The sequence below is a fragment of the Corvus moneduloides genome, chromosome 6 (assembly GCF_009650955.1).
Source record: "Corvus moneduloides isolate bCorMon1 chromosome 6, bCorMon1.pri, whole genome shotgun sequence".
Lineage (NCBI taxonomy): Eukaryota > Metazoa > Chordata > Aves > Passeriformes > Corvidae > Corvus > Corvus moneduloides.
In genome coordinates, this window is record NC_045481.1 from 34830758 (window position 1) to 34842222 (window position 11465).

The 11465-nt window shown below is 44.5% G+C and overlaps 1 protein-coding gene across 3 annotated transcripts; it reads left to right on the forward strand.

Moving 5' to 3' along the window:
• Nucleotides 1-6518: 6518 nt before the first annotated feature.
• On the forward strand, nt 6519-11040 carry SRSF5 (serine and arginine rich splicing factor 5). Of its 3 annotated transcripts, none has more exons than XM_032113598.1 (8): nt 6519-6665; nt 7099-7242; nt 7421-7491; nt 7688-7783; nt 8125-8194; nt 9492-9565; nt 9885-9995; nt 10148-11040. In XM_032113598.1, the coding sequence occupies exons 2-8, from the start codon at nt 7117-7119 to the stop codon at nt 10395-10397; spliced, it is 798 nt and encodes a 265-aa protein (XP_031969489.1). In that variant the 5' UTR covers nt 6519-6665; nt 7099-7116; the 3' UTR covers nt 10398-11040. The 3 variants fall into 3 exon arrangements, with proteins under 3 accessions (XP_031969489.1, XP_031969490.1, XP_031969488.1); XM_032113599.1 differs by having other exon boundaries at nt 6525-6665; nt 7096-7242; nt 10151-11040; XM_032113597.1 differs by having other exon boundaries at nt 6528-6665; nt 7096-7242.
• The last annotated feature ends 425 nt before the right edge of the window (nt 11041-11465 follow it).

An 11465-nucleotide genomic window follows, 5' to 3' on the forward strand; every position in this document is an offset into this window, starting at 1 on the left:
TACTTCAAGGGCTTGTAACTCAATGTGACAGGAGAAATTCTGAAACATAAATATGGGTTAAACAGACAAAAAATAAAGTGCCTTGTAGTGTCATTTGTTAAACTGAAGTGACTTCCCACAGAGAGCAGCAGAAGCCCAGGCTCTTGCCTTGTCTGTACACTGCGGAGGGGATGTATTTTCCTGTGGAAAGGCAGGAGGCGGTGGTGAGGAGACAGGGCAAGTAATGAAGGAGGGACTGACCTGCCAGGCTCTTTGTCTTCCAGCTTTCTGCCTGTCCGAAATAACCTGTGCCTGTTGCTTCCCCTCCTTCCCATTCAATGCCTGAATTTGATGGCAGTCACAAAAGAGAACTTTTCTGCTTGTGTATATGCTGGGAACTAGCAAACTGGGGATGTCAGAACGTCACGTAGCACTATCAGACCCTTGGAAAAGCTGTTGTGCCATTATTTAACGCACTGTGCAGCTCAGGGGGCTGCATGAGAAAAGCCATGGCTGTTTTAGAGCTGCAGAAATGGTGCCAAATAGAAGAGAGATCTGCACCATCATGTCTTTTGTTTTGGGCAGACACATATTCAGAACACTGTGGTAGCCAAACACTTACCTCTAGAGCAATAGGTGGAATATGTGCTTGGGTTACAGTGCTTTGCAGCCTGGTGTGCACTGCAGCTCACTGCACACCAATGTCAGGGCTCAGAGATTAACTTGGTTCGAGCTGACCTTCATACCCTAATACTGGCCTTTAAAGTCTACCCAGAGTAGCATGCTACAGACAAATCCCTATGCTTAACAAATAAGAGATGAACCACTATAGAAGTCTTCCCTGAGCCTTCCAGCTGCTGCACCCTGGGAACTGTCCCACATCACTTCTATATTTGCTGGTGCTGATCACTCCTTAATGCCTGCAGATGAGAGTGCTTTGTGGCACCAAACACTCCCTGCTCATAAGCCAAAATCTGCTGAATTTTCTCTTACATTTAGATGACTTTTCCAGCACTTGTGGCTGCAAGAGAAATATTCAGAGAATTAATTGTCTTCTTGAGGGCTTGGCTGGCTGGCATTATGGGTTTGGGGAAGGGTGAGTTCCAATGTCCTCACTAGGTATTCTAGCTCTGTGTTGTTATATTTGTCACATAGATCATGGGATGGTTTAAAGCTCAAGGGCCTGATGTTACATGGTGGCATGGTCCCCATCAGGGAAAAAGCACTTCAGAGATAAATTCTCTGGTGTGGATATGGTGAGACGTGGATCTAGTTAGTACTCCTCTGATAGCAGAGCCCTGTCAAGGGGGAGGAGTGATAGTTCTGGTTCAAAAAACCAAAATAATTGTTATTAGAGTAGCCCTGAAAGTTGAATTGGTAAAATGGAAGGAGAGAGAACAGCAACCAGGAGAAGCTGGGAGCAGAAACCTCCAGAAACAGGTCTGTCACTATTTTGAATTGACTGTAGCATCAAATCACATCTATAGAAAGATCATGTATACCTGTATCTTTAGGCAATTTGAAAAGAAAGACGTCTGTACTGGTATGAATCCTTTCAAAGAGTTATAATGCTTATGTATACACATCTTTTCAAAGTAACTACATAAAAATTCCATGGAAGTTATGCATAATTCCTGGATGGTTAAACAGTCACTGAAATTACAGTTTGCTTTCCAGCAATATCTGTCAGAAGTCTGGAGGAACCAGAATGTCATATATATATATATATGTAAGATTTGTCCTTTCTTCTTTGTGTTTTAATTTATGTAATGTGACATCTATTTTAAACGGTCTCTAGTGATTACAGCTTAGTGACAGTTTTCCTGGACTGTACAAGTATGTGGTAGAATGTTTTAATGTTGTTTTTCCTCAGTCTAACAGTTGCCTAAAAATAAGAAATCAACCCACCAATGATGGGGCATGTACTATCCTCCCCAGACTTGAAAAGCATGTGAAAAGAGGGTGAGATGAACACAAGACACTTACAGCATTGGTAACACTCCAGCCTTCCACAAAGGTTTGACCTCTATTCCTTAAAGATAGCACAAAGCTATATATACTGCTCTTCATGAACAGCGGGGCATTCTGTGGTGACGGAACTGAAGTTATTGTTAAATCTTACCTTACTCTCATTCTGCCATTCACTTCATAACTTGGCTCTTACATATCACACCCTCTGTTCTTGTCTTCAATGTGTTTGAAACTCTTCTCAGCCTGATTCATCTGCATGTTTTAACACTGCATGCTCTAATCTGTTTAACAAATTATTAATGCAGGTGTTGAATGATCCCTAAGAAGAGAATGCTAAGAGATCCCTGACTCCCCAAAGGAATTGTCCCTAGGTTTGTCAAGGAGCTATTTTGAGTGCAAACTCTGAAAAAGTTGTACTTTCAACCTACAATGAATTTTACTTTGCCATTTTCCTATTTGCTTAAAAAATGGACCAAAAGATGTGCCCTCTGCTGAGAACAAAAACTGTTGCCAATGTTAGTCCCTGGGTCTTTCTACACAAAGAAGGTGGTTTGTCAAAGAAGCAGTATGATTTAAGCTGTTGGAAAGGTAATGGCAGACCATGGCCATGACTGCAGCTATGTTTGAGGGTAGCTCTAACACAAAGTTAAATCAGAAATGGGCTTAGGTGGCTTTCAGAAAAGGTCTGAAAGGGCCAGACAAGGAAGACACATGATGGTGCAGATGATCTCCTGTTACCCACTGAAGGTTTATAAATAGCTTTGACCCCATAAGGTGTTTTTGTGGCAGTCTGCAGCTCGCTCTCACAGTGTTGTGAGATTTCCTCAGGTGTTCACATTCAGTGTCTAAAAGTAAACACACTGAGCTGGTGTAAACTTGTTCTGATCATTCAAATATTAACCCCAGGAAAAAAAAATTCCTTTATACTTTGTACCTGTAATCTTCATGCTGGACCAGGTTCCAGCTGCCCATCTGCAGCTGGCATAAATTTGCACAAAAGCTAACCTAAACCTTGTTGCATTTAAAGATAATGTAAAAAATGTGATGGTGCATAATGCCTTGGCACTATTGAATTTCTACTGGGATATGATCTGATGTGATGGTGCACTATTCTGTTGTCAATCTGCCTTGACTGCTCACAGTGGCAAACTGCAGAGGCATAGGCAGAGCCTGCTCCATATCCTAGAGAAGAGGGAATGATCAGTTCCTGCCTCTTCTACTTTTTCCTCAGCTACAGCCATGGAAGACTCACAGAGTCACCTGAATTAAAAGGTAAAGTCTGCAACCTCAGTGATGAGCTACAGATCCCCCTATACATAAAGTACCTCCAGGACTACCTAAATACTGCTGCTGAGCTATAATTAATGGGATGTTAATTATTACATTTGGCTAGAAAAGATGAGTGTGAGGAACTGTTATCCATGGGGCTCTGGCAGGAGGCAGCTGAAACAAGGCTGGTTAGGCTGTGAGGACTGTGGAAGAGTAGCTCTCAGTCAGGCTTCCTGACTCTACTGACTGCTCAGTGATACAGCCCCAGGGCAGCATATTTCACACTGAATTACAGTCTGCCGAAAAAAGGGTTCTACTTGCTAAATATACTTCTGGGTGGTGGGCAAGGGCTCTTAGCCTGACACTAACATTTAAGAAATTTATATTTTTAGATCTGAGCAATTTGAAAAGCTTAGCTTTCCCGAAAAGTGGAAAAACAGAAAAAACCCAGTGACAAACTTATTTCTGAATGTGTTATTCTATTATTTTTAGGTCAATTTCCATTTTCTTTCTCCAAATATTTTGAAGAAAAGCAATTGGTGCTCAAAGATCAAATTCTCTATTCAGTTTTTGCCACCTACTTGAGACTTCTGTAAAGCAGTTCTTGAACCCTCATTGCTGCTACTCCTAAGAGAGCTACACTTATCTAGCAGTAACAGACATACGTTAGTTAGTCATGGAGCTTTGGAAAAAAAAGAACAGAGACTGCATAGGTAACTAAGAGTACAGGAAAGGAAAAAATGAAGAACAGTAGAGGAGATCAATACAGATAACCATAATGGAAGAAGTAACAAATATATTCACCAGTAGCAGAAGAGGATGCAAGCTACATTTCTGCTTCCATTCAAGAAGTCTTGCAGAAGTGGGCAAGTGCTGAGTCTCTGGCTACATGGCTTATACAGCAGCTTCACTGTGGATCTGCGGGACAGCAGTTTTTGCAGAGGGTCTTCAGCAATGGTAGGCAGATGCTCTGAATTGGAGTCTCTCTTTTTTACTCTGCTGCTCCATTATTCCCCCGTTTCCTTCTCCTCCCTGGTTTAAAACTGTCTGTAGGGTGAGGCCATATAAACTTCTTGTATCCAGAGCATCCTGCAGCAAGTTATGCTAGAGGCCTGCTATCAGTTGGTGAAGAACCACCTCCTTTTGCATGTTTTGACTCAGACTTCATTAGTTTAATTTGATTACTTTTAATTTGGAAGAGACAGCAAAGAACTAATCCCTATCAACTGTTTTCCACAAGCAGTACAAGACATTAATGGTATCTGGCTGAGACTGTGTTTCAGCTTTCATTTAATCTTCTGCTGTCTTCACTTCCAAATAGTAACTGTATTTACCTAGTTACCTTGATGAATAAACTACAAGGATTTTAGCCTGCTTGTGTGGCTCTCAATAACCAGAATTGCAGGAATGTAGGAGTGTGGACACTACTGGGCTAGCCAGCAGCAGTAATATTAACAAGTCCTAGGTGGTCTTCAGACAACCTCAAGCCAAAGGGAGAAATGGTCCTGCCTGTTTACATAAAACTCTGAGAAACTGGGTAGGAAACAGACGTGCTTGCTCATGACCCTCACGTGAGAAGTCTGTGTGAGTAAAAGAGAGTGTGACCTTTATGCTGGTAACAGACCTAGGTAACACAGGCCTGTTCTAAAGAGTGATTGTTGTCTCATGGCTCTCCTCCTGACTTTTGACGCCTTTCACCCAGTGTTCAGATAATGACATGCAGGGAGATTACTGCTTTGCAGTTACAAGGACAAGGCTTTTTAGGCTGCAGTTTAGCACTGCTAAAATGAGCAGCTCTTCCTTAAAGGGGCGCACCTGCCCCTTCCTCTCTTCTCTGTTCAGGGCTAACCCTTGTTTTTATCCCACTACAAGCTGGTTTTCATGGAGTTAAACCTTCAGAAATCTGCTTGCTGCCTTTTCCAGTACTAGCTCTTGCTGGTTTAGCTTTGTGTACCTGCTCACTCTGCAGACAGGAGAGTCCTGGTGTTGACAGGAACAGAACTGCCTGTTCCCATGGCACCTGTTAAAGCGCTGTAACTCATTATGAAATTAGCACTGTTAAATGTTAGATGGTACATCTGAATGTATCTTCCTCAGCAGGCAAAGGATATGATCCGCAGGGATAATCACAAGCATTGTCTTTCCTTGCTCAAAGTCCCTGTAGTGCAGATTCTCCTGTCTGTGCATCATCCTGGCTTTTCTCGCAGACGCAGCCTCTGTGCAGGACGTAAATGTGCATCTTTGGAACCCAAGAGAGAAGCAAGCAATGCTGACAGTGCCCTTGTCAAACCTTTAGCTATGCTGTAGCCTTTCTCATCACGGCATGCAGCAGAAATAACTTTCCCATTTTTGGGACTCTGCACGCTGTTGCAGTTTGAGGAGTGAGTGTGGGGGCAGTCATGTAAAGCTATGATGTCAGCACCATCACGTGCTGTATTGTTCCTGGGAAATTTATGTCAGTGACTAAGCATGAAAAAGAGAAATTCATCCCATAAAGCTCATTCATAACAGACCCTGGGTGTAACAAAGATGGTCCACAAAGGGAAGGGGTAGGGGGTGGGACTCAGGCCAGTGTGGGACTCCAGGTGACAAATCAGGAAAATGCTATTAAAAGGATCATACTGTAATTACCAAAATGCATCAAAAGGGGCAGTCTGGTGCGGCTGTACCTGCTGGCTTTTTGTGTAAAGTCAACTGATCCAGCAGTGCACAAATCTGGCAAGGACGGTCACAGAGCTGCAGCCTGTTCTGTACTGGAAAACTAGTGGGTGTATCTTCCACTTTCAAATGTCTTCTGCATTTCAAACAGTCCTTGGGATAATCTGTTGACTTTAGTGCAACCACCTAGAAGCCAAACTGATAAATTCTGCAGAGTTATGTGAAATGGAAACGAAGCTCAGCTCTCTATCTTGTCCTTACACACTGGGTTCCAAAGGAGGACTAAAGCAGAGAAGGAGCTCCGTACATATTTTACTCCTCTCATTCTTTGTTCGTTAGGGCCCAGAAACGCCTGATGTGCATGCAAGCCCTTGCCCGCACACAAGAGCAGCACAGCTTTTAGCGTGTTGTATACTGGATGAGTAAAAGAGCCCCGATGGTTGTACTTCACCCCTCGGCACAGCTTTCCTGGCCTAGGCCCCCCGGAGACTCCGGCGGTTTATGCGCTGCTGCCGCCCCAACATGGCTCCCAGCTGAGGGGCGGCAGCGCGGCCCCCCGCGCTGCCCTGGATTCCCCGGGGAGGGGCGCGGCCGCCGCCCCCGCCAATCGCCGCGCGGGGCGGTGCTGACGCGCGGGGCCGCCTCCATTTCGCGGCGCAGCGCCGGGGTTGCGCAGCAGTCGGACTCGTCTGACGCCGGGGGAGGACGTCTCTGCCTGACCGCCGGCAGTCTGCCGCCTCGCACCGCGCGCCTACCCGGCTCAGCCTGCACCGAGACCCACAGCCCAGGTTCGTGAAAGCTCCGGGGCCTTCCCCGCAGAGCGCGGTGCCGGCGAAGCGCAGCGGAGCGTGTACGGCGCGGGGCTCTCCCGCTGTGCGCCCGGCCGGCCCGCGGGCCCGCGGCCGGCGTTGTCGCCGCTGCGTTCCGCTCGGTGCGCGCCGCGGCGGGGTCGGTGCCGCAGCCGGGTGCGGCGCGGCCGCCATTTTGTGGCAGAGCGATGGCGTTTGCTTTTCTTCTTCGGCTCGGCGGGGGCGGGGCTGGGCTGGTGGGGCGGCAGCTGGGCGGGGCCGGAGGCGGAGCGCCGCGCTCCTATTGGCGCGGGCTGAGGCCGTGTCCGCCCGCCGCCTTCCCATTGGCGCGGGGCGGGGCCGGCTGGCGCAGTGCGGCAGCGGGCGGTGCTGAGTCACCGCGCGGCGCCTGACGCGCCTGTCCCCGCAGCAGCGCCGCGCACACACAGCCATGAGCGGCTGCCGCGTCTTCATCGGGAGGCTGAACCCGGCCGCCAGGGAGAAGGATGTGGAGAGGTTCTTCAAGGGGTACGGCCGCATCCGCGACATCGACCTGAAGAGGGGCTTTGGATTCGTGGTGAGTGCGCCCCCTTCCGCCCCACCCCCCCCCCCAGTGCTCACTCGTGTTTGAGGTTTATGAAGCTGCTTCTGAAGAAAATCCATTAACGCCTCCATCAAGGCACACTGCATGACAAATAAGTATCTGCTCGTTCATTGGAACGTAATTGTTTGTTTTTGTTGTCTTGGTTTTGCAGGAATTTGAGGATCCGAGGGATGCAGACGATGCAGTTTATGAATTGGATGGAAAAGAGCTTTGCAGTGAGAGGTGAGGTGTCCTATTTCATGGCTATACGAGCTTGGGTATCTAAAATAAGAATTAGTTTAAACTTGAATTATGTTACTGGTACCGTTCAGACTATTTTGTGTTCGTTCGGTTCTTTTTTTTATTCCTTGCAAACTACAAGCGTATATAAAAGAAGAAAAACTTGAAAACGTGTGGGTTTTTGTTTTTCTCTTCCCAGGGTGACAATTGAGCATGCCAGAGCACGCTCGAGGGGCAGAGGCAGAGGGAGGTACTCTGACCGGTTCAGTAGCCGCCGCCCGCGCAGTGACAGGAGGTATGTGCAGCTCCGAACCAGAGCAGTTTGAAAAAATGAGCTTTGGGCTCATCCCAAAGAACATGAGCTAGAATGAGCTATTAAAAGGTGTTACTTGCGTTTTGTCATTTTATGTGGCAGTAGGATAGTGAGGATGACAGAACTTCTTAGATATGTCTGTCATCCTTACACTCCCTCCTGCAAGTACTTAATGCCTGCCCTAGGTTGTTCGGGGTGTTACATAGCTCAGGTTGTAGTACTAATGATGATATGGTGATAACAGCTCTTTAGATAGTCTTTGTTAGTATTTAACGTGGTTATACTTTATTTACTACAAGTCTGAATTATTTATTTCAAAACAGAAACGCCCCACCTCTAAGAACAGAAAATCGCCTCATAGTGGAAAATTTGTCTTCCCGAGTCAGCTGGCAGGTTTGTTGAAACACGATTAACTATTTTGACTTCATTTAATGGGTATGTAATGTAATTATTTTGTAAAATAATTAATTAAATTAAAAGCTAATTTGTTAAAATGTTAATGTAATTAATATGATTTTTAGTAATGTAACTTAAATATTTTGAATGAAAGCTAGTTAACGTTAATTCATAATAATAATAAATTTATATGTTTGAGGATATTTTTTTTTTTCTTGTTTTTAAAATCCATTTTAACCACATATTAAACCCTTTATTTGCCAGCCTATCTGTGTCGTTGGCCTTATGACGAGGAGTGCCTGTGGGTTATCCTAATCGTTCTGTCTTGGTCACTCTTGGTCGGGCCTGGTTGACTTTCCAGTCAGCTCCTACAATGTCACTTGGCCACCTCTAGATCTGTGTTTGCCGGTCTAGACGTAATCGATGCACTCCTTAAAGTGCCACATTGCAGCGGTCCCAGAGCGTTAACGAGATCTGATTCCTAAGTTGAGAGCTGTTCTTCCTGTAACGCTTCCGAATAACGAGGTCCTGGTCGAAAAGAGTTGAAAGATTGGAAATTAGGTGGTCGTTGGAATCCTGATCGCAGTAAAGTGGTCCTTGGTGACATCAAGCATAGAGAATGTCTGGATCCATCCATAGTCTCCTGATAGGGAGGGCAGTGCGATTAATGGCTTCCATCGACTGGGTAGTGTTCGGCAAGTGGGTGGCGAAGAGCCAGTCGGGCATATGTCATGACGGTATCTCCGGTCGCTTAATGCAGTTTGCTGCTTGGCTAGCCTAGGGAAATGTTAATAAAGGTAAAGTAAACTATATTTTTAATGACATATGGGGCACAAAATAATTGGTGTTATGTAAATGTAATTCTCTATTCGTATAAGACTTGTAATGTAAATGGAGACTGAAATAGTCCAAAAATATATGGGTAGTATTTCAAAGTCAATCCAGTATATATAAAAATGTGCTTTTTTATTTCTTTCTCTCTCTCTCTTTCTTTCTCTTTGTTATTTAATCTATAAAATCATTGTAGACTAATATTTACCTTAATGTTAAGACACTTTTATTAGCATTTTGCTTAAAGCAATATGCTTTTGTCATTTATTTCGTGCCCTGATACAGATCATGATACAGATAATGCAATTTTGATAGAATACAAGTATGGCAGTTGCCATGTTTGTGATTAATCTAACAATTTCTCTTCCAGTAGTCATAAGTTTCTTTTGTTTGCTTTAAACTGTTTTTGTATAGATAAGTGTCAGTTTCACTTCTTTGCATAACATAAGTGGTCTTGTGTTAGGATCTCAAAGACTTCATGAGACAAGCCGGGGAAGTAACCTTTGCAGATGCACACAGACCTAAGTTAAATGAAGGGTAAGCCTATCAAGTGACCTCTTGAAAGCTGTAGAGTAACCTGCATGTGTAATATTTGGGGAGGGAAGCTGGCTACTTTCAGTGTCAGCAGCTGCTCATGGCTTAATTTAGCTACCCTTTGAAAATGCATGTGGGAGATGTTTGGGGAGGGGAATTTTTCATGCTTCAGTGATAACAAGGGATAATTAGCCTGAGCATCGTAGGGTTTGGGGGGTTGGTTGGTTGGTTGGTTTTTTTTCCAGTGTAAATTTCACTTGTATTGGTAACTACAATTTGTAATAATTGTATGTTTGGGGATTTTTTTTTTTTTTTTCCATAGGGTTGTTGAATTTGCCTCTTACAGTGATTTAAAGAATGCTATCGAAAAGCTTTCTGGTAAAGAAATTAATGGAAGGAAAATCAAACTAATTGAAGGCAGCAAAAGGCACAGGTATGGATTTCTACTCTTACATAATGCTTAAGCATTTACTGAGAGACTTTGAAGTCAGGGACCAGGCAGCCGAGCTGGAGAGCGGGGATTGCCTGGTCACACCAAGGCCCGTGAGGTTGCGTAGCTGACCCTGGTGCTGTCTGTGCCCTCAGTAGGTCCAGGAGCAGGTCACGGTCGCGCAGCAGGAGCTCTTCCGGGTCTCGCAGCCGCTCTCGTTCCCGCAGCCGCAAGTCCTACAGCAGGTCACGGAGCAGGAGCCATAGCAAGTCTCGATCAGTTAGTAGATCTCCACTGCCAAACAAGAGCCAGAAACGTGGTTCTTCCAGCAGATCCAAATCTCCATCATCCGTGGATCGGCAGAGGTCTAGATCGAGGTCCAGATCTGTTGACAGTGGCAACTGAACTATAAATAACTTGCCTTGGGGGCCCTTTTTTAAACCATACTTGCTAAAACTTGTGGTAAGTATGTGACTTTCTGTGGGGAAGGGTTTGGATGGGGAGCGGGGAGGGAAGGGGAAACTTTGTAGATGTGGACCATGGTGGGAAGGGTTATTGACTAATTGTATTACATGTTTTTTGATAACCCTTTTCTTGCTCACATTTTTTGTGAATGTCTGAAGTGTATAGTTTGTGTATATTGGCAGAGCTCTTTATAACTAAAGCAGACAAATTTTTTTGTACTCTGCAGTCATCTGGACACTTAATTCTCAGTATATGCAACTGTGAATAGCAACTCAAAAACATTAGTTTAATATCTCAGACTAATAGCTTTAGGCATCTAAGAGCTCTATATGTGCTTGTACATAAAGCTTTATTTCAGAGGGTATTTTTTTGTGCTTTTGAGACACTGTTTCAGCTATAGGTCAGCAGATTAAGTGCTGGTCGGTACTGGTAATAAAACTTTATTTTAAAATATTTTCATTTAATATGACTTGCACTACACTAAGAAAATGCCCATTTCACTGCCCTGTGGTAATAATATTCTATAAAGCACTCTTATTTCTTGATACCTAAGAGTGAAATAAATAAAGTATAAAGAAACATTTCTGCTTCTAGTTTGTTTCTTAGTGTTAATAAAGTGGTGGTGACTGTGTTAAAATGTTTCTTGAAGATGGAGCTGTGGCAAAGTGATAACTCTTTTGGGCAGGGGGGAGAAGTAGCATCCTTTAAAATACATCGTGTGATGTCCTTGGATGTCTCTGTGTTCTGAAATAAGAACATTGATAATCAGGCTGACATAGTTCGTAGCAAAAAGGGGAGTGGATGAGTCATTTAGCTTTTAATCACTTGGGATAAGAAGTGTGGAATGTTAAAGACATGTAGTCAGCATACTTCATCAGTGTGTTTGTGCACATGCATATGAGAACACTGAGGTCTAGCCAAACCATTTTTGTAGGCTGTAGTCCTGGTTCTGGGGGTAGGGTGATAAGTTGGGTGGGAGTACTGCAGCAGGGGTTCTCAGAGGTTCTG